The 23,716-nt window shown below is 45.2% G+C and overlaps 1 protein-coding gene across 1 annotated transcript in view; it reads right to left on the bottom strand.

The window, feature by feature from the left end:
* mtbp (MDM2 binding protein) overlaps nucleotides 1-23,716 on the bottom strand; it is a 53,465-nt gene that overhangs the window by 10,300 nt on the left and 19,449 nt on the right. Inside the window, exons 9-17 of the mRNA XM_079503340.1 lie at nucleotides 23,042-23,136; nucleotides 22,385-22,451; nucleotides 21,785-21,902; nucleotides 14,683-14,862; nucleotides 10,480-10,593; nucleotides 3,015-3,173; nucleotides 2,518-2,611; nucleotides 1,615-1,773; nucleotides 329-427 (exon numbers count right to left, since the gene is read on the bottom strand). Of these exons, the coding sequence (XP_079359466.1) occupies nucleotides 329-427; nucleotides 1,615-1,773; nucleotides 2,518-2,611; nucleotides 3,015-3,173; nucleotides 10,480-10,593; nucleotides 14,683-14,862; nucleotides 21,785-21,902; nucleotides 22,385-22,451; nucleotides 23,042-23,136 (1,085 nt within the window). The remainder of the gene's footprint in view (nucleotides 1-328; nucleotides 428-1,614; nucleotides 1,774-2,517; nucleotides 2,612-3,014; nucleotides 3,174-10,479; nucleotides 10,594-14,682; nucleotides 14,863-21,784; nucleotides 21,903-22,384; nucleotides 22,452-23,041; nucleotides 23,137-23,716) is intronic.

Here is a 23,716-nt window from a genome sequence, read left to right as displayed (position 1 = left end):
CACAGTACAGGTTTAGTATTTGGTTTAGTAGTGCCCATTGTGTGTACATGCAAGAGGGCATACATTTAGGCATTTACTATTTACAAAAAGTAAATTCCATAAGAGACTATTATTTTACATAAACTACAAATTTCTATTATTAGGTAGTCTACACTGTCAGCAGGCTTAAAAAAATAATTAATTATTTTGTACCACTAACAGGCATTAAGAGAACGCTTTCTCTTAATGCCTGTTAGTGGTACAAAATAATTAGCAACAGCTTAGCATTGCTTGCTAAGCTGTTAGCTCTACTCGACGTAGCCCAAGTGCTTGTTGTGAAGACACTTACTCTATGCCATGGTAGTGGGAGGCTGAAGCCTGGCTGAAAGGCAGCTGGCTAACCTTCCTTGGAGTTAGATCTGGTGATAACTGGAATACATTATCACTTCTGGGATGGAGGGAGAGAGGGAGGGAGATGGGGGGGGGGGGGGGGGAGAGAGAGAGAGAGAGAGATAGAGAGAGAGAGAGAGAGAGAAACAAGAAAAAAAGAAGCTTGAGGTGGTAGTCCATGGGGTTAGGAGAGAGGTGTATAATAAGGGAGTAGAGGAAAGACAGTCAATTAGATACACATAATTCACATGGATGTGATTTCGTTCTGCTTAAAGACCAGGTTCTGCTCTCTTCTCTGAGCACGACTAATCGCACAGAGACCAACAGACCTACGTTTGGCTGACAGAAACGTTATTACAACTAATTGATGAATAACGTGTTCCCTGCCCCCAGACTAGCCCCTATTGTATTCTACCAGCCTGAATGCATTTTAGCCAGGCAGGCTGCAGGCTCGCTGTCGACAGCTGATGAGCCTAATCAAATCCTCATTATGGACCCATCAAATCTGTTGTCCCCCCATTCGGACACAACTCGTAAACAAACTATGTAATAAAGCCCAAACAGATGCCAAGTATGTCCGCATTTGTAAATCTGCCAGGGTTTTGGGGTGCACAGGGTATATACACTGTCTGTATTTTTGTTTGCACAAATTTATGAGGCTGTTTTAATGTCTAGTCGTCATTCTGAAAGTATAATCTTCGTCTGTCCCTTAGTCTGTGTGTGTCCATCTGGCTGCCTACATACTGTACAGCAGTGTTTCCCAAACATAGGATCGGGACCCACATTTGGGTCGCGGACCAGTTCTTATGGGTTGTGACTTATGAGTAAACATTCCTTTTTTTAAGGTTTAAAGAAAATGAGGGGGGAAAAAAAAGAATTCCCAGAAATTATGAATAACTAGTCCTTACCCGTTCTGAATATATGAACAGCAAATGATGTTCGCCAGATGGGGCAGTAGAGAGTACTCTCTAATGCCCCATCTGGCGGAGTCAGGTTAATATAAGGAAGTGTAGGCTACAGACAAAAGGACAGACAGAATGACTGACAGACATTTTTCGGTGCATTTATATGAATAATAATAATAATAATAAAAGCTAATGAAAAGCTATCTAGCGACACCATGATACTATGTGAGCTTGTTTTTTGTAAGTTTGGGTCCCGGTGAGACACCATATGTAATATTGTTTAATGTAACTTTTGGGTGTTGAGCTTAGAGGTTTGGGAACCATTGCTCTATAAACGTACCCTCTCAGGACAAGCAGTGGCTGGAGCTCCCCAGCAGGATTACCATCAGGTGTGAAGTGTTTTAGAAGTTCTCTGGCGTCCAGCAGGGCAGAGGAGGTCTTTTGGCCGTCTTTAGGACCCAGTAGACCATCACTAGAACCTGGACCAGACAGACCAACCCTGAAAGAGAGGAATTTTATCATTTATATACAAAATAATTGTGTACAGTCAGTGTGGCTACTTTGAAATGTGTGCAGGCTTCAATGTTGAATTGTGTTGTGTTTAAACATCTATGCCAATTCAGCACTTGAGTTAAGCTTATTTGTGAGGAAGTTGTTGGTGATAGACTTTAGTTGTCGATACATCCTATTGTAAGAGGGATATAAGTGTAATTGTGTTGTAAGGTGAATATATACAACACAACTGTCTATCACGACTCACAATATTACAAAAATCTCACAATACAATAAAATGATTGACAACACATGCCCTGGTTTGGAATATTGAAGAGATTGTGCCTCAGATGTGTGTCATAAAAATAACACTAACAAACACATTACAATTATGGAAACGTGCCTCCATTGAGGTTTGGCTGAATGTGAAGTATTTCGGCATTTATTTTGGTTTATTTTAACAGGCGTGGCCAAGAACAACAGAACTGATGGGCCAGAGTCAGCTACGTAGCTCATTTGCATCTGTGGTCCCACTCCCTGGGCAGGAAGATGTTAAAGAGCTGTGGAGATCAAGCACAGCCGAGGAACATGAACTGGGTTTGAGGACAGCACAGTCCACAGAGCTGCACACATGTCCAGGCGCAGCAACTGTGAATCAAGCTTTATGTCCCCAAACTAAGTATGATAAGCAACAATAGCTCTTTAATGCATAATAAAAATGATATTCCCAGGCATTGTAAATTTGAATTACCTCTTCTGCTGTCGCCTCCTCTGCAGGTTCTCAATGTTGTGGAGGACACTCCTCTCTGGCCAATCAGACTGCTGGGAGGAAATGCACTCCAGCTCTGCAGTATCGGGGAGAAAATATAACTAAGCTTTAGTGTCAGTTAAATAAGATGTTACATGATTGTTGTTTTGAGTTGTTGTGTCTAGGCTTAACCACTTGAACCCTAGCATCCCTATTATGAGGGGAACATTTGCCGAAAATAGCAGAGCTATGCAATGTGACACGTTGTGAGATTGAAGATCTGCTATTTTCGGCGAAGAGATTTGGTGCAGAGAGGGAGGACGGGGCGGGGACGACGACGACGACCAAGTACAGAGACGACTCTGGTCAACTAAGTATTAGTATTTCTAAGTACAGAAGGTTTTAAGTGGTTAAAATGTGACTAGAATAGAATACAGAGAAGCTGGTTATACAATACAGGGTATTCCTTGTACTGTATCTGTCCTTGTACTGTACCCTACCTGAGGTCTTAGAGGCCATGCTCCCTAGGACGTCCTGTAGCCGGGGGGCAGTAGCAGAGGCATCATTCATCTTCAGGTATTGCTCTCTGGCCAGGTTCAGTAGGACCTTGAGGTCATGTACTGGTATGGTGGCTGGGGTTGATGCCTCTAATTGCCTCCCTGGACAAACAAATACAGACTTCTGTTCATTTTGGCAGCCTGGACAAGCAAATACAGAAAGCTTTACATTTTGGCAGCCATTTTATAGAGTTTTGTTTGTGTTTGTTTGTCAGAATAAGCAAACACTTTGGAAATTAGTTTCAGTCAACTTTGTCATCATTTTGGATGGAGCAGATCTAAAAGCTTCCAGGTTCCATGCTTCACCACCAGGGGAGGAGGTGAAGTCAGATGAGCACCACAGGGAGCTCTCTCCCGTCTCTGCAGGACATTAGGTGGTGAAGTCAGATGAGCACCACAGGGAGCTCTCTCCCGTCTCTGCAGGACATTTGCTAGAGCAGGTGCTTGAGCAGTGCAAAAATAATTATGATTGACAAACATCATCCTAGCAACAAACTCTTTGTGATGATGCCTCACAGCCAGAAGGGCTCAAGACTTAGTTTTTCTTTCCCCCCCCGGCAGCTGTCAGAGGCTGAGAGCGCTAAATGAGGACATGGACAAAACACTAGAAACATAGGAACAAAGAAATAACTAAATGGAACAGACAAGTGACTCTCATTCTATGTACTGTATGCATGCCTCCCTTTTGCACATTTCATTGAACACTGCTGCTATATATTGTATCTGCACATTATACCTGCACATTTTCAAAGCTGAAAAGATTGTTGTCCTAAGGTATAAAATATGAAGAAAAAAAAACTACATACACAAATGACTATACTCACATATAGTCATTCAGTACAATCAACAGCTGAAGCAAAATGAATGTTCATCACTCTTTCAATTCCCAATACCAGCTGCTATATTACTACATATTTATATAATCATGCACATGAAACTGTGATTTTATACCTGCTGTTATTCAATGTGTTGTTGTTTTTTATACCTGATGCTCTGTTGTTAATTATTTTAACCATGTCACTTTTACCAAGCAAATGACACTGGGATTTTACTTGGTTCTTTTTATTTGCTTGATGTGCTTTCCACCTGCCTATCATAGTGCCTTTCATCTGTTGCCCATTTTAAATCATGGATGGTATTTTATTTATACTGGACTTTGCATCCTATTTGTCTGGGCTTTATTTTATTCCCTTCTTATCTATTCTCTTTCTCAATTCTAACGTTTACTGTAACGGCAATGTTGAGAGCTTGCACAAATAATGATTTCACATTTTCACCCACTCTTTTACACCGGTTCTGAAATATAGTATAGACAATATCTAAAAACAAAACAATATTTTAGTTTAGTCTTCTTGTTCATGAACTCTACCAACATACAGACAGAAACAGATATGAGAGAACAGTGTATAGGCGCCGAAATGGCTGGAACAGAACTGAACAGTAAATGAAGTTTAAGGGACTAACATTCATTCTGGGTCTGCTTCATTTTAGGTGTTACTCTGTACCTGCTGCATGGACAGCTGCTGTGCATGCTGGGACTCAGAAAAGCCCCAGAAATAATGTTACCTACAGCTGTGTTTACCATCTATGACATGAATGGTTCCCAAACATTTTAGCTCAAGACTCAATGAAGAGAAACTTTCTCCGCAACCCAAACTAATAAAAATAGCAGATCTACAAGTTCACAGTCACAAGAACGCGTCAAATTGCAACATGTTGTGAACGTATAGATTTGATTTGTTTTACATTTTCTTTTATTTATTTTTTATTCATGAAATTCGTTTGAAAAACGTGTGTGTAATTTATTTGGAAAATCTTTGAAAATCTTTAAAATGTTTTAATTAAAAACAAAATGTAAGAAACACAAAAGGGATATTTACTTGGGACCCATCAAAATGTTAGCAGAATTTGTCTTGAGATATTAGGGAAACACTGATCAATGATTATGTTTAACATGTTGACATGTGATGTTAAACTGTCTGCTATGAAAAGCGACCATTTTGTTTTTATGCTCTTAAAACAAAATTAAATGGCTGACTTGTCACAGTCTTAGTGTGGGTTGTAGCTGGGCTGAACAGTAAGTAGGAACAGTCAGTCGGAGACAGAGAGAGTCTATACTGTATACACAAAGAAATAGAGCACGACTGATAAATCTGTCCGGCTGATATATCAGCCATTATTTTACATTTTGAATGGCATCAGTGTCTGCAATTATGCACCAGATTTTTAACCACTTTCCGACCATACGGTATCACTGTAGCTAGGAAAATGTGAAAGGTTTAACATTTTCAAAATGAGCAGATCTAAAAGCTCACAGCGTGTCGCAACGCGTAGATCGGCTGTTTTAGAAAAATGTTCAATAGGACTTAAGTGGTTAAAAGAAATAAAGGTGTGTTTATATGTATGTTATACTTATTTGTTCATTGAATAATTTAATTGGTAGTCCAAATAGCCAATTATTATGGCGGCAGCGTACCATATGGGCCTGACAGCAAATCCCAGGATTGATTCCCCACAGGCTGAAAAAAGTAACTTTAACCCAATCAAAGTTTTTAAATTGATTAGAAAATGTTGCACTTTTTGATAAATGTCATAACATCGGTAATTGGTGGGCTAGGACTCCCCAAAATTGTGAACGGCATCGATCGGACCCAAAACTCTGGCATCGATCAGAAAGACTGCACACACACACAGCTCGCTTCCATTTGTATGCTCAGTTAATGAGGTACACTTTGCCAAAGAACTTCTCACTTTAAATTGCCTATTCCCATTTGATGTCAGAGTGGTAGAATTGTGAGGTGTCTCCATTATTGTTTCACTTTTATGACTGCTAAAGGGAACAGTACAATAACGATATGTCTATGCATGTCTACAGACTTTTTCCTGACCATAGACAGCTCATAATCAATGTCATTGTTGGATAACAAAATACTTACATAATGTGTACTTTTGCATCAAAACTGTTTGGTAATAGCATTTCCCTTCCACACTAGTATTCCTCATTATCACCCATTTTATTTAGTCAGTTTGGGAACTTTTACAAGGTTCAAGGTACTTCATAGTTACGTCTTGTGTACAATGTAAGTGTAAAAAATGTGTGTGTGTGTGTATCTCTTCTCTGCGTCCTGAGTATGTGTCTACATATAAATGGTAAATGGTGCATTTATATAGCGCCTTTATCCAAGGCGCTTTACATAGATTGTGCATTACATTCACCCATTCACACACACATTCACACACCGATTGCGGCGGAAGCCATGCAAGGTACCAGCCAGCACATCGGGAGCAATTTGGGGTTCAGTGTCTTGCCCAAGGACACTTCGACATGTAGACAGGAGGAGCCGGGATTCGAACCGCCGACCCATGGATCATTGGACGACCTGCTCTACCTCTTGAGCCACAGTCGCCATATACATGTCCAAGTGTATATGTTCAGGTGCTTTAAGTAAGCGTGCTTTGAGTAAGCGTGATTGTGGGTGTTGTGAAAGAGTTAGCCTATGTGCCGGTGTGCGCACGGTGTGTGCGCGTGTGTGTGTGTATGTGTGTGTGTGTGTCTGAAATGGCTAAGTGCTGTGCAGTTGTAGCAGTGATTGGGTTGCTAACTTGCTACACAGTGATTGACTGTGCAACAATAGGACAACTGTTTGACATAATTAAGTAGTGGTTAATGAAAAGATAGATAGATAGATAGATAGATAGATAGATAGATAGATAGATAGATAGATAGATAGATAGATAGATAGATAGATAGATAGATAGATAGATAGATAGATAGATAGATCTAGATAAGACTTTCTTCCTACACATTTGGAATTAAAAAATTCCATACTTTTTCCAGACTTTAATTTCGGGCCTGCAGGCCGCTCTCCAGGCATGCTGCGGCCGAAAAGCCTGTGTGAAGTGAGGGGCGCTCTTATCATCATGCATCATTTCATTCTGACCAATCACAATTTGTGTCCTCACTTTTGTCTTCAATGATTGTGTTTACACACTTTTGTCTTCAATGTTTGTGGTTACACAGACCCTCAAAGCTGGACATAGGAGGCTGCGGATGCGCCACTCAAAAAGTGGACGGTTCAGTGTCAGAGGGACTTCAATTTACAATTTACAATTTAGGCATTTAGCAGACGCTCTTAATCCAGAGCGATTTACATTAAGCAAGAACAAAAAGCATGGGAATACATCACATATATAAACAGCATTTATCAAGAAACATGCGTAAGCTAAGAACGTAACTAGAACATATCTGACACTATACATATAAGCTATACATATATATTATACTATGCTGTACTGTTATTGTGCTGTCTACATGACATGCTATAAGTCTGTTTCAAATGCTATCTAAGTCTAAAAAAGTGCTGTCTAAGGGGGTAGGGTAAGTGCTATGGGCCATGGTGGAGTCTGAAAAGGTGGGTTTTCAAACTACGGCGGAAGATCGGGAGTGATGCTGCAGTTCTGATTGCAACGGGAAGTGCGTTCCACAGTTTTGGGGCCAGAAGGGAGAAGAGTTTGGGACGTGTGGAGCGTTGTCCCGGCGTTTTTAGTGAGGGTACTTCCAGCTTCCCTGCGTTGGCTGATCTGAGTGCTCGGGAGGGTTTGTAGGGTTCAATCATGCTTGCAAGATATGGGGGAGCCATACCTTTGGTTGCTTTAAATGCCAGCATCAGAGTTTTGTATTCTGTGCGGACAGCGACCGGGAGCCAGTGCAGGGAGCGGAGCAGGGGGGAGACATGTGAGAATTTTGGCTGGTTGAAGACCAAGCGAGCTGCGGCATTTTGGATCAGTTGGAGAGGCTTAAGTGCACATGCCGGTAGGCCAGTGAGGAGGGAGTTACAATAGTCAAGTTTTGACAAGACTGTTGTCTGGATTAGGAGCTGCGCTGATTCCTGGGTGAGGAACGGTCTAATTCGTCGTATGTCATAGAGTGTGAACCTACAGGATCGAGTGACAGCTGTGATGTGAGTTTTGAACGAGAGCTGACTGTCCAGGACTACACCAAGGTTCCTGGCTGTTGGGACAGACGTTACCAGGGCGTTGTCTACGGAAATAGTTAGCTCCCGCATAGGGCAGGACTTAGCTGGGAAGAAGAGAAGCTCAGTCTTGTCTGACTTCCAGGGCACTCTTCCCTGGGCAGGGGAATCAGGGGGAAGCCTCTGGTCCCTGCCGCATGTTTACACACAGCAACTATCTTAGACAACGACCCGCCCCTGCCTGCCTCTGATTGGCCCCCCTCCAACTACTAGTAGGAAGAAATAGGGCACCCGTGGGGCAGGGCATTCTCACATTCTATCAGCCAGAAAACCCCTTTCTGGCAGCCAGCTGGGTAGCATGCCTCGTTAGTCATTAGACTCCCAATCCACAGGTACCGGGTTTGAATCCTGCTGCCATCACTATTTTTCCAACAACCGTAGACTTGTTTTTTGGCCGATAAAGTATAGTTTTAAACCGGGACGGAGGGGCACCGTCTCAAGTGAACTTGAGCCATGAGAGACCACCGAGCGTGCAAGTTGTCGTGTCGACATTGCAAAGTTCGCTTGAACCGGCTCAGCCCCGTTCGAGTTGCAACCCGATATGGACAGAATAGTAAATCATCGTCCCCCAGAGTCCCGCAAGTAGGAAAAGTCGCGAAGCATCCCCATTTACACAAAGCCGACTATGCTCGCGAATGTGACACATGACTAGAGGCGAAGCCGTTCCTCATGCGTTACAGAAAGGGACATTCAGTAGACCAATCAGAAGCAGCTTGGCATTAAGTCTGTTGCTGTATGTATGTATACATACATACATACATACATTCCAGCTCCTGATGTCGCCTACACTACAGTATTACTGTATAGGTTTTTCGTGCCGACGAAAATGAAAGCCTAGGTATCGAGGCTACTGTATAGGTGACTGGAGTGTCCGTACTCCCAGGGCAGCCAAGGGGGCTTAGTGCTGCATGATTCTTGCTCAAATGTGAATCTCGATTTACCTCCACAAGAATTGAGATCACGATTCTCACACGATTCTCATTTTTTCCATGAAAATATTTATTTTCTTTAGTAGTTGCTGAACATTACTACATTCAAAATGGTGGCACCTGGAGCCAACTACTGTCAATGTGCTTGACTTACAGTAAACCTCTCTTAAAGTATCTTGTGGCAAAAACATAATGTAACATAATGTAACTAAAATCAATTGGACAGACAACTAGTACTGCACGATTCTTGCTCAAATTTAGGAATTGAGATTGCGGAGGTGTCTGAATCTAGATTCCGACCTTTTTCAATTAATGAATTGTGCAGCACTAGGCAAAGCATTGACGTGCAAAGGCCCACTGGTGTATGTATGGAGGCCCCCTGGCGACACTGTGAGTATGGACACCCCAGGCTACAGCTACAGATGTAGAGTTGCTGGCCAATATTGATGACATCAGGGGATCTCCATATATAAATTTTTACAAAGAATATGGGGTTTAGATTTTTATTACTCTCAATAATTCACATAAAAAAAGATGTTAAAATATCAATTTAAATGTATTTAATTGTGGAACCACCTTACATAATTTTAAAAAAATGGTTTGTACAGGGGGAAATTGGAAAAAAAAATAGATTAAAATAAGGTAAAAGTATATGTTTCGGTAGTGAGAGGTGAAAGGAAAGATATTCCAAGAAATTATTAAAATACAATATGATAATTGACTGTGCTTTTACTAAATGTGTGTCCCTTAGATGTGGTGCAACATGAATATGTTCAAAGTTTATCCAAAATAGCATACAAAGTTTCACACAATTTCCAACTCTGAATTTGAACCAATTCGGTAGAATGGCTCATACCTGTATGTGTGTGCTCTATTTGATTGCATATGGGGGACAAAATAATGGGAGTTGGGGGAAGAGAGCAAGCAAGAGAGAGGGGAAGATATACATTCAGCAAAGGTTGTGAACTGGATTCAAACCCATGACATAGCAAGTACCACTGTAAGTGACTTAGCCCATCAAGCCTTAAAACTCTGTCGGAGTTGAAGATGACCGCCAGGCGCGGTGGTGTCAGACTGGATAATGACGTGAAGTGAGGGGCTAATTAAGAAGGAATGTCATGCAAGTCAAAGCTAGCAGCCATCTTAGAGGTCAGAAGTGGGTGAGCTTCAATCTGAGGCCATCATATTTCTCTCCAAGACTTTCCATCATCTGAATGAGAACCACTGCACTAGAAAGGTCCTGAAGGTACAGTATGTATGCATGTCTGAAAAATGAGTTACTCCATAATATGCCTGAACTCTGTACTCCACGCAAAAAAGAATCACCTATTCAATGTGCACTTCTTCCACACTTCCAGCTTGTATTTCTCCAGCCATATTTGCTTTCCAGCAGAGCATGAACTGAGCTGTGATTTGTGTTTCATGGCTGTGTTCAGTAGTACTTACTGAGATATTCTTTGGCTACCAGGGTCTGGAGCCGTGTTATTTTCTTCTCTCTCTTCAACAGGTCATTTCCACAGAGAAAGGGAAGCGAACAGAGCCGGTCACCAACATTCCTTCCTGGTTTGGGGGAGAGTAGGAGAATACATTAAAGATAAGGCTGGAATAGATAAGAGTTCAGTTCCTCTGCACCAGCTAATTTGTGCTTCAACTGCCAAACCCTTATACAGTATAACACAGTATAACAAGGAATTAGTTTCTTTGCATATCATTGCTGCCCCGAGGAAACCACCTAACTCAAAATTTTCTCCCGCATAAATCAGTGCTATTGAACAGCCTGTGTGGTTTCGAAGATATTGAACCAATCAAAAGTAGTCTCCTCAAACAGTCTGCTAAAACAGCTAACTCCACCACATTTCCCCCTCTCAAGGAAGTAATTGACAATATATAAAGTCACAACAACAACTTTGATAAGGCAGTATTGCTTTGTTTTCAAAATATAAGGTTTTCTTCATTTCCTGAAAAAGATATATTTAAAATTTCCTGAAAAATGTACATTTTGGAGTTAAGTGGTTTCTTCCCGACAGCAGAGATGTCCATGTGTACCCATTTCAGCATCTTGACTTATGGGTCTGTAGCCATAATGCCCTGTTGGCCCACACAATCCATAGTAGTGAGACAGAAAAAGACACTTGATAATTTATAATACTTCAGTCAAGAATAAAAAAACAAAAGAAGTATCAAAAGGGGTTTATTTCTTCACTTACAAGCAGTGACATGTTTGTGGGACAATGTTCCAAAGAGACTGTGCTAACAGTACAACATAATATAACATAATACAATAAAAAATAAAAGTAGCAATACTGGATGGGTGAGATAGAAGTAAAGCTAAAACAAAGGCACAACAGCAGCATAAACATCATAAGACAATACCCGTCTTATGAGCATCAGTGTCAAATAGTGCAAGGCGAGGGCAGAAGGCATTATGGTATATTTGTGAAAAGAAGCAGAAGGCAAACATAGAAAACACTTGTCTATTCCACTTGCACAGTACAGGTACTGTATAGCTGTACTATATGCCAGTAACAGCTCTTCTGGATTCTTAAGAGTTGTTTTATTCAACAACAAAAAATATATCCTCATTCAGGGCTCCGACAATCGCATGAAAAACCAAATTGGGTCTTAAGCACCTCCACACTTTCCATTTCGTAAAATCCCGAACTGTCGGTTACTAGGATGTTTGTTGTTCATAATTCCATTAGACCCCGGTACTCAAGCACCTGCTGTGATATATGTCCTGCCAGGACGAGAAAGAGCTCCCTGTGGTGTGCTCAGCTGACATCACCACCTTCCACAGCACTCAAAGGACGATCATCTCCTTGGTCTTTCCAGCGTTTAGAAACAGGCCGTTTTCCTGGCACCACTCACTGCACCAGGCCTGCCACCTCCTCCAGAAAGGCCCTCTAGTAGTCACTTGAGATTGGGCCCACCACCACTTTGTTTCAGCAAACCTAAGAAAGGCTTTAGAGCTGTTTTTGTTTCAATTCTCATCTTTTTGGCTATGCAGGTTAGGCTAATTTAACCATTTTCTGTGCAAAATGCTGCTGCACATTTACTATAATACAGCTACAGTACATGCACTATAATACATAACCTGTCACCAAGAAACTAATAAACCCAAACCCTACATAAGACCAATGCTAGGGGGGTAAAGGGTCAATTTGTATTGATCCCAGTAGAAATTGGGAGAAATAGTAGAAATACTGACCCTTCCTATTAGGAACAGTGTAGTGTACAGCACTAGGGGCCTACAGGGAGCAGCCAGTTCCCACAGCTCACAGCTCCACACAAAGCCGAGGAGCAGGGGATCGAACCGGTGACCTTCCGGTTCACAGACGGCCACTCTATCTGGTGCAAGTTGCTGTCGAACAGAAACCTTGTATATCCATATTTCAACTTTTTGGGAGTAAATTATTGCTTCGACATACTACAGTGTCACACAAAAGTAGTATAAATAGCAGATCTACAAGCTCACTATGTGTCGCAATGTGATGCATTGTGAGCTTTGTAGATGTGCTAGTTTTGCTACTTTTTGTGAAGGTGAAAATGGTTACGCGTGTCTGTGGGTTTTATAAATATTGAACCAATGAAAAGTGTTTAACAAGAGTGTGTGACAAAATAATAACTATGTTGGATCCAGTGGAAGACATGCCCTTTTGCCATTTCCTGAGAAGTAACAGATTTAGACATACAGTATGAGGTCTCCACCCGACAGCAACGACATGCAGCTGAATATTTTCTGTTTTTGTTTAGCTGGTAAATATTACTGATGTACTGACTGTTTATTATTGCCGGTAGCTCCCCAAAGAAAGTAAGTAAACCTAAGGAATCCTTCTTGATACGTAGTGCAGGAGCCAATCTGGAACATGGCTTGATGTTCAATGACACCTCTTACTTCAAGTTCAGACACTCATCACACAGGGAAGACGTCCATTCTAGAGTTGGAAAACTTGGTTTTCTTTCCTTTTTTTACGGCGTGACCCTGAAGGCACCAGCCATCTACAACAGGGTTGGTTGGTCTGTTTGTCTGTATGTATGTATTATTCAGACTACAGTTTCGTCACACGTGATTTATCAATCATCCGCCATGATGTTGACAATCAACTCGGCCCATAGAAACCATAGAGAAAAGGCAATATCTTTATTGGATATTTTGTGGATCTAGATTTATATGCCTTTTTATGTCCACCAACTACATTTGTGGGCTTCAGCCAAGTGGGCCAGCAAACTATAAACTGAAATTGACACGTTGTGTACTTAAATAAAGTACATGAAGATAGCCTGCAGATGTCTGGACTATTAATCCACAAGCATAGAGATCATTATTTTATTTTATTAGTTTCCTTGATAGTCCCGGTATTACTTAAATTTACTTAATTAATTCCATTATCTAAAATTAAAATATGATGCGCTGGTAATATTGATAACAGTGTTGGGTTGTAAATAATTGCAGGTTTTTATTGCAAACAACTGATTAAGTGCCTCCATTCTCCCCAGATTTGATTTACTTACGTACAGTACATTTGTCTTAAAGGTCCAAATAGCAGATGAGGACTACTGAGAAAATCATTAAACCACTTTCATCTTGGCATCCCTCTTTTGGGCAGATGATTGGATTTAATCACGCTCACACCAGGCCTGAGTTAAACTAATTGCATTCTAAGCTGGCTGTGACACCTGTCCTGTACACAACTGCATGAGCATACAACCACACATCCGTGTCAGAAGCCTTGTAACCAACGCATGCCGAGGTGTCAGGTGCGTCAATTTCCCAGGTTGTCTTGCAGGTTGTGGACAGTGGCGGTTTTCTGGGTTGTTAGTTTTTACTTACTGCACATTGGAGTGGTAGGCTCACTGACAGACAACTACAAGTGAAATGCCTGCCAAGTGGGGTCAACCGAGGCATTTCTTTCCTACTGGCTGACGTCCAGTCAAATTTCACCGATGCTGAACTCCACACTTCAGACGGGTTGAAAGCGCTGTGTCAAATGCTGCAACCTGATGCTCCACCCCGTTGCTCCCATGATGGCAAGGAAGTGAATGAGACACTGGTGCTTCTGACGTACATGTGTGACCGTGCCCTAAATCAGCCATCCCAAAAATATATTTGTATACAAACACTGAGACTGTGCGTGTTCACACACGTTACGTACCAAGCCCGTCATTTTGAGGAGTGCTCGTTGGTTAGGGAATCACTTATACACACGAAAGAATCCAAGGAGTATATATTTAAAGAACGAGAGTGAAGTATACAGTACTTTCATATTTAGTGGCAGTGTGTTGTGTGCTGTTCTGCATCAGGCGTGATGATTGTACAGGGTGTATACATCTGTATACTTTATTAATATTTGTTTGAGGGTGTCTTTATTGTGACGTTATTCTTCTGTCCCTACTGTACTACCATGCCCTGTATCTGTAACCTTTATCGCTGTGCTGTCTCTGGCGCTTGAAGTTCCCCCGCAGGATCAATAAACCTACCTATAATTTACAATTTACATGTAGGCATAGAGCAGACGCTCTTAATCCAGAGCGATTTACAGTAAGCAAGAACAACATATGGTAATACTTCAAATACATACCTAATACCTATCTATCTCAATATGTGTGTGTGCGGGCACACAGACAGACATATATAAAGAAAATATATACCTGATGATGACAGAGATTTCTCTTGCAGCAACCCGGAGACTGTTGCCATGGCAGCAGCTCCATTGATCTGTTTGGCTGAGTGTAACATTGTGACCTTGCAGGCTCCATCTCCATCATCTTCTGACCCCTGAAGCAACAGGAAGTAGTGGGCACTCTCACCCTTCACCTCCACCTCAGGCACTATATGGCAAGCCACAAGGAAGTAAGATAAGAGTTAAGGTAAGAGTTGGTTCACAGCAGAGTTAGATGTGGTCTTTTTTTCTTCCTGTTAAGGGAATATATGAGAAATAATTCGGGATGGCCTTATGCATGCTTGCATGGCGTAATTTCACCTGTATTTAAAATAGAGGGAGAAGGTGTGATTTCCATTTCCTATCCTAGCCTATAATGTATTGTGGGCAAACATCAAAGCTATAGGTTACGAAGGTAACCCTGGTTAATTAAATAAACAAGCGAGGAAGCTCGCTATGAAGATTGCGTCTTCTGACGTGATCACAGAAGCATTCTAATACACTCACAGGCAATCCATTGGCTGGGTCTGGGACTAAGGTGCACCTTGACCACCCCCCCAGGTAAAGGTGATAAAGGTGCCAATAAACCAATTAGTCCCCACTTCAAACATGTGGAACCTTCTCATGAGGCATTGCCTACAAGAAGGGCGTTTTGGCGAGCTTCCTCGCTTGTTTATTTAATTAACCAGGGTTACCTTCGTAACCTATAGTTAATTTAAACTAAACTGCACGAGGAAGCTCGCTATGAAGACCCGATACACTCCCTTCTTGCCACCACAAAGTCTAGACTCACGGGTCCCGACCTCTGCCTGTAGGGTGACGGGAGCGAAAAACCACCCGGCTCAAAAAGCCGGCGGAAAAAGGAAGGAACCTCGGACCCAGGGCCACTCCACTCAGAGGCCCGACAGATCCAAACCTTACTTTGAAGCCACGCTGAGGACAGCATGCGCCACTGGCGCAGCCGTCACATCCAATCTGTAAAAATTGGCAAACGTCGAGGAGGATGCCCAGCTCGCAGCCGTACACACCTCCTGGATAGACACTCCCCTGGAGAGAGCCCAGGACGTCGCCATACCCCTCGTGGAGTGCGCCTTCAACCTTATGGGAGGCTGCAAACCCCTGGCCGAGTAAGATCGTTCTATGGCTTCCACTATCCATTGTGAGATCCTCACCTTGGATACAGCCTTCCCCAAGGTCTTGGGGGCCCAGGACACAAACAACTGAGTTGTCTTCCTGTGTGCCGCCGTCCTGTCCATGTAAGTTCGTAAAACCCGTACAGGGCACAGAGTATGCCTCCTCTCATCCTCTGCCGAGGAAAAAGGAGGAGGACAGAATTCCACCAGGTCCACCGGTATACAGGTGGTCAACTGGTTCTTAGGCACAAAAGCCGGGTTGGTCGTAATGACCACCCTCGTCCTGTCCACGGAAAAACGTGTGCACTCCTCGCTCACTGAAAAAGCGTGAATGTCACCGACCCGTTTAGCAGTCACCAACGCCAGCAGTAGCGCCGTTTTCAACGACAAAAACTGCAGCCCCACTGACGCCAATGGCTCGAATGGCGGTCGAGACAAGGAGTCCAAAACCAGCGCGAGGTCCCACGAAGGAACCATAGACTTCGGTACCTGGAGGAGGCGCATCGCACCAGCCATATACCGACGCACTAGAGGGTGCACCCAGACAGTGCCATTCCCGAATCCAACATGGCAGGCCGAAATAGCCGCCAGGTAGACCTTCAGGGAGTTGTAAGACAGGCCCTTGTCCATCAGACTCTGAAGGAAAGACAGAATCACTTTCACAGATGCCTGAAAAGGCACCGCCTGCGTCTGTAGACACCATTTCTCAAACGCACGCCACCTCCCGTCGTAGGCCTCCCTGGTTGACCGAGCTCTCGCACTCTGTATAGTGTCGATGACACTCTGCGGCAGGCCTTCCGCGTCAAGGTTCATCCTCTCACGGGCCAAGCCCATAGATCCAGGTCTTCCGGCCGTGGATGGAAGATTTCCCCCTTCGCTTGCGTCAGCAGATCCCTGCGCAGCGGGAGCTGCCACGGATGGTCGTAGAGGAGAGGTGATATCTCCGACCTCCAAGAGCCCCACCCTGGAGCTATCAGTATTACCGCTAGGCCCTGGGTTCTCACTCTCTCCAGGACTGGAGATATCAGGGAAATGGGAGGGAACGCGTACAGCAGACTTCCGGGCCAGACGTGCGCTAGCGCGTCTAGGCCCAGAGACTCCTGTCCCGCTATGGAGAAGAACTCCGGGCATTTCGCGTTCTCCCCCGAGGCGAACAGGTCCACTTGTGGACGGCCGAACCTGTCCCAGAGCTGAGCTGCCACCGCGTCGTGTAGGGACCAGTCCGCATAGTGGCACCTCCCTCTGGACAGAAGATCCGCTCCCCTGTTCAGTATCCCCGGGACGTGGGAGGCTCTGATTGACCTCAAATGTGTGTCGCACCACAGAGTCAGGTCTTGTGCTAGTGCATGCAGCAGGCGGGATCGTAGTCCCCCTTGCTTGTTGACGTAGCACATGGTCGTCGTATTGTCCGTCCTGACCAGGACGTGACAATCCTTGATGAGGGGTTCGAAGTGTCGTACGGCTAACCATACTGCCATCAGCTCTAGATAGTTGATGTGGGCGGTCCTCAGTTCGTCGCCCCACACTCCCCTGGCAGTTCTGCCCTCGTGGGTGGCGCCCCACCCAGTCATACTGGCATCCGTAGTGATGATCTTCCTCGACACGACCAGACCCATGGACACTCCTTCGGAAAGAAATGACCTGTCTCTCCATGGATGCAGCGCCGATATACACTCCGTTTGGACTGTAACCAGGCGATGACGGCGATCGTTGGGCACCCTGAGTGAGAGCATCCACCTCTGAAAAGGTCTCATGTACAGTCTGCCTAACCGTAACACGGTTATAGCGGAAGCCATGAGTCCCGCCATTTTCTGGCACATACGAAAAGGGACCCTGCGTCCCACCTGGAACGAGCTCGCGCACTTCAGAACGGAAGTCATTCTGTCCTGTGACAGCCGAGCCGTGAGGGAGACAGAGTTCAGTGTTAAACCTATGAAGTCTGTTGACCTCGCTGGTATGAGCACGCTCTTTTCGTAGTTCAGACTGAAACCCAGAGACTGCAGGTGACTCACTACCCAGCTGGTGTGGAGTCGTGCCTCGCTTTCCGACTGCGCAAGCAGGAGCCAGTCGTCGATATAGCTCGCTATGCGAACTCCCCGTTGTCTCAAAGGGGCTATGGCCGCTTGAGTACACTTCACAAACACTCGGGGGCTCAAGGACATCCCGAAAGGGAGAACTAGGTATTCGTAAACCCGTCCTCCGAACCCGAACCGCAGGAACTTCCTGTGCGGCGGGTAAATCGGGACATGAAAATAGGCGTCCTTGAGGTCCACTGACGTGAACCAATCCCCTTTGCGTATCATGCGTAACAGTGCCGCATTTGTCAGCATCTTGAAACGAAAATCCTTCAGATATCGGTTGAGGGCTCGGAGGTCCAGAATAGGACGCATCCCCCCCCCCTTTTTCTTTACCAGAAAATACCGACTGTAGAAACCGTTTAGGCTCTGATCTGGAGGTACTTCCTGAATGGCATTCTTGGCCAGCAGGGAAATTATTTCGTTTCGCAAAATGACGGCTGCCTGTCCGCTTGCCTGAGAGAATATTATCTTCTCGAATGTGGGTGGTTCTGCGGAGAACTGCAGCTTGTAGCCTTTTCTCACGGTGTCCACCACCCAGGTGTGTGCGCCGCACTCTATCCATTTTGAAACGCACCGCGTCAGAGGATTTATTGTCAGCCCTACTCTTTTTTGAGTTAGAGTGGGTGCCTCCCGCGGCAGGCATTGTGTTACCTTGGTTAACACTGGCACCATGTTCAGCCGTGGTAAAACGGCGCCCCCTAGCGACGGGGCCATCAAACTGGCATGGTGCTTGTGCCTTTTTGCAGCGCTCTGATGCGCTGTCAAAATATCTGCGTTTCGTCCCACTGCCGCGGGTCGTTTTATTGACCTGCGTGGCAGTGGGCTCATACCCCGTGTGTTCTGGCAAGGATTCAAACATTTTGTTCCACACAACATTTTTATTTGAATCAGGGAGGGGGACAGGGGAGGTACAGTATGCAACGACATCTTTTTCGCAAAAATCGGTGCAACAACGCTCATCCTGTCCGGTGCTCTCTGCGCCAGTGGCGTAAAGCCCGAGGCTACTACGCCGCCAGCGTAAGCTCTTCCCAGAACGTGGGGGCGGAGGGAGACGGATTCCATCAACGTCTCCCCGAGGCTCGGCGCAATGTCACTTACGCTGCTGCTTGTTGTTGTTGTGCGTGTGGCGTTGACGCTTCCGTCCCGCCGCCGCGGAAGGAGGCTGACCGTGAGGCCCGGTGTCCTTCTTGCGATCCTGCTGTGACTGTTGTCGGTGTTGGTACTGGCCTCCCGAAGCAGAGGGGGCTCTGGCAGCCGCTGGAGCCTTGAAAGGAGGCCTGGAGCCGCGCTCCCTCTCGTTGTCCCTCCGGTTCATAGAGCGGCCGTACGAGGATCTATTTCTTTTGTTACCTGGCGGAGGCTTTTTCTCCGTCGGCATGAAAGCCTGCGCCGCCTGCTTCTTTTTCTCTCTGTCTTCGTGTCTGGCCGTGAGATCGGCCACCGTGCCAGAGAAAAGATTGTCTTGCAGGATGGGTTGGTCCAGGAGAGAGGCTCTCTCTTTGGTTTCGGAGTGGTTTAGCCATCTAGCCCGTTCTAGTACTACTAGAGTAGCCATAGCCTTTCCCGTCATCTCCGTGTTGTACCTTGTCAGCGCGAGCGCCTCTTTATGGAGCCTCCGTAGCTCGTAGAGCTGCTCCAGATTCAATGCCTCTCCCGATGTTTTGAAAATGTGGGAGACAGAGCCCTGGAGTAGTGTGATGGCGTTAATGGCTTTCACGGAGCCCGTAAGCGTCGCGTATGCCTTCTTCACCATTGTGGACATGTCGTTTTCCTGTGTGAGAGCGAATTTCGGCTCCTTCGGTGGGGCGACTTCGGGGACATGTAGGAGATGAGAAGCCAGGAATCTGTCCATCTCGGGCAGAGATTCCAGACCCACTTTCTTCATGGCGACACAATCAAGCTCTTTCTTATGTGTGGGTAGGAAGGAGTGGGTGTAGGGGTGCTCCCAGGATTCACCGAGCGCCCCCGTGAAACCCTTAGCCAAGGGTAGGATCTGTTTGGCTCGGGGAGCGTCCGGATCCTTACCGAAATCATCCCAGGCCGTGTCCGTCGCAGCCGCCGCCGGAGTAGCTTCAGCTGGCCACGTTAGACCGCTGCGTTCAGTAGCCCTCTTGAAGACATCAATCAGCTCTGACTTGTCCATCTCGAGGACGACTCGGGACCGAGCAGGGGCTCGGTTCTGAACATCGGTCTGGGGTGCCGTGTCAGGCACCGCCGTGCTCTGTGGCTCGGTTACATCCGGAGCTGTTGTAGCCAGAGCCTCAGTCCCAGCCCGGGGCTCGGGCTCAGTCCGGGCCGCCGTCTGAGGCTGCATTCCTGCGATGAGAGTGGCTCTGAGGCGTCCCTCAGACTCCGATTCTGACTCACTCTCAGAAGAGCCCTCAGAGTAGGAAGAAGAGGAGCTACCGCTGGAGCTCTGGCTCTGATCTCCCTCCGAGGACTGTTCTTCATCACCGGCGTGTTGCTCGACGGGGGAAGGACGATCTGTGCGCCTCGTACGTTGGCGAGGCGGGGAGTGCGGGATTTCGGCAGCCGCTGGAGCCGTAACCTCGTCAGCCAGAGCTTTCCTAGCTGCTTGTTTGGCTTTCTTAACCGCCCGCTTCGCGCGGGAAGTAGACGGTAGGTCGGCATAATCACCCTCAGAGTAACGAGCGGGGTCCAATGCGTCCCGTCTCTCCTCCGCCAATTGATCGGCCACCTCTCGGTCGTCTGCCGGTTCTGGTTGTCGGATGGCTCCGTCGAAGAACTGCTTAGCACGCACTAGCCTGCGGGTTATGATGCGTGCGTCGACGCCGTCACACAGGGAGCAGGCACCCGGGTTATGAACGGCGTCGAAAGCGTGCTGCAGGCCCAAACAACGGACACAGTCCTCGTGTTTGTCCTCGCCGGCCATCCAGTTGGAGCATGTCTCACAGTGCTTCTGCAGCACCGCGGGCTTATCGTTAGCCTTGCGACGTTGGTTTCTGCTCTTCCCCGACATCACTGCTTTGGCGTTCTGCAGGCCGTTAGCAGGAGTAGTACAAGGGGAGGGTAGCTTAGCGGGATGCTAACAATAGCTAACACCGGGCGTCCTTTTGCAGGAACCACGCTAAGTTGTTATTAGCTTAGCTTCAGCAGGCTTGTGGCTAGTCAGGGCCGTGTGCTGGCCGTCCAACTAGTAGCCAGCGTAGCTGTAGCTAGTAGCTAGCCTAGCTGTCACTAGAATATAGTGTAGCTGTAGCTGCTAGATTTATAATCAGGGCCGTTTGCTGGCCGTCCGATTAACAATAGAATTTTATAGTGCAAGGAAATTCTTAACCCCAAAGTCATGAACTCACCAGTGGTGCAGTTTGTGGAACCAGAATTCGCTCCTGTCCTAGTAAACTCAAACACACTGAAATCAAGACTTTGTAGCAATGCATGTGATCTTCATGAGAAGTTACACAGAAGTGGGGACTAATTGGTTTATTGGCACCTTTATCACCTTTACCTGGGGGGGTGGTCAAGGTGCACCTTAGTCCCAGACCCAGCCAATGGATTGCCTGTGAGTGTATTAGAATGCTTCTGTGATCACGTCAGAAGACGCAATCTTCATAGCGAGCTTCCTCGTGCAGTTTAGTTTAAATTAACCATTGTTTCCCCTGAACTATGGTGAATGTCTCACAAAAAAAAATCATTATACGTCTCTTGACAGTCATTTGGAAAGAATATAAATAAATGTGTTTTTCCCCTTCTTATGTCATGTATTAATTGGGCTTAGCTAACCATTTTGTTCAATAACTATAACTCATATATATTGCCTTCTGAAACAAAACATAACTTACAGTACTTCTGTTGAGGGAAAGAAGAAAAGTGCCCAAGGTAAGATTACGTCTAAGCACCAGAATGATGAATATCCTACCAGGCAGTGACTTGGGTCTCCTGGCCAAGAACTCCTTCCACCGCTGAGAACTGAGCTGGCTGGCAGGGGGTTGGGCTATAGGGGTGACTACACAGGACAAACAGAACACGCCTCCCACCTGTGACACACACACACACACACACACACACACACAGTCACACACACACATGATCTTGATCAAATCTATTCACTGAACTTCAGAGTAGATTAGAGAGCCGGTATTAGTTCTCTTTTTATTTCAATCAATTACAAATTGTCTTGTTAAGATAACCTTCTCAGGCCACCAGAAGCATGAGAATTGTTTGAACTTTAACCACTTACCACATCAACTGCCAGGTAGTAATTTAATTAATTCATCTGCCACGCCAATGTTTTTTTCTTTTTATCGGATACAAATATTTGTAACCGCGCTTATAAATCCTTTAGCGTTGGAATGGACGGGCTGGATTTTGATTGGAGCACATGATTTCTGGGTGTATTCTTCAATGGAAGTCCCTCTAGCATAATCACTGAAATCACTTTTGCTGGATAACGTAATGGATTAACGTAATGGATTGACGTAATTTTAAGTCAATGGCAGTCAATGTTAAATAAACTTACTTTTCCACGCAGTGACCTGAGCTGGTCCAACAGCATCTTAGCTTTCACTGACTTTCCAGACAGGCCTCTTTAGTTAGAAGTTAAGGAACAACACAGTATTAAAGAACTGTACAACATTGTGTACCTTTCACATACCGGTACTATATGCTTACATACTGTAGAACAGACGGCAAACAGGAGCAACTGTAATAGCTGCTAGATCCCTGAATTAATCACAGACTATAAAATAGATCTTTCCCTTACACCATGAAATCAGGATGTAGTAAAAAAACGATGCCTATGCAGATTGCCTGGCTTTCACAGTGGCTTCAAAGTCCACTTCAAAGTAACTATAATCCATTATTACAGTCATTATGTACCGTTTGTTAGCCACGCTTTATCCCTTACTGGGAGTACCTGGTTAGCCAAATCTAGATTACAGGTCTAAATCTCACACACACACACACACACACAGGTGTTTTATTCTGTATTATACTATGACATCATGGGTTTGTAGGGAGACAGAACTACGTACGTGTCATGACAGCTGTTTGATGATACACCCGTGTATGAAGGGCCCCTTTTAATTTGGACAGATGAAACCATGACACAGCTTTACTCAGGCGTTGACTCACAGACACATTATGCACGCACATGTGGATGTAATTGCAAGGATACAGTTGAAACTGCGTGCTGGATGGCATGTAGCTGGGCAGGTCTGACAGATTGACCAACTGAACCAAGTCTAAGACTGGCCTGTAGTAGTGGAAGACCTGTAAAAAAAATAAAAGGGGGAGGAGTTAAATGCAGTGCAGGGGGGAAAAAGCGATCTACAACCTCACGACGAATCGTGACGTGTTGTGACCTTGTAGATCTGCCATTTCCGCTATTTTTGGAACTGTAGAGGCTGAGCTACTGGAGATGGGTCTCTAGGCCAGGGGTTCTCAACGTTTTTGGCCGGGGACCCCCGGAAATGCTTTGGCAATGTCTCGGGACCCCTGCCCCGCCCCCTCCCGACCCCCAATATAAATTGACTGCTACAATAACCTTAAACCATTTTGGGCGGGAACCCCTTTTGGTGTTTTAAGCATTGTTATAATTTAGCTATTGAAAAATATATTTATATTTTTGAAAAATCGTGAAAATATATATATATATATATTTTGAAAATAATTTGGGGACCCCCTAAAATAATTTGGCGACCCCCCGTGGGGTCGCGACCCACGGGTTGAGAACCCCTGCTCTAGGCAAGGCACGACTGGTTGCCAAAGAATGTGATAGGTGGAGAAACATTATCGATGAGTTATGCCCCATCGGGAGGTAACTTAAGTTAATTGTGGCACACTAACTGAC

Source organism: Electrona antarctica, assembly GCF_951216825.1.
Source record: "Electrona antarctica genome assembly, chromosome: 6".
In the NCBI taxonomy this organism is placed as follows: domain Eukaryota; kingdom Metazoa; phylum Chordata; class Actinopteri; order Myctophiformes; family Myctophidae; genus Electrona; species Electrona antarctica.
The sequence above is the reverse complement of the archived record's forward strand: the minus strand, read 5'-3'. Positions and strand labels throughout refer to the sequence as shown.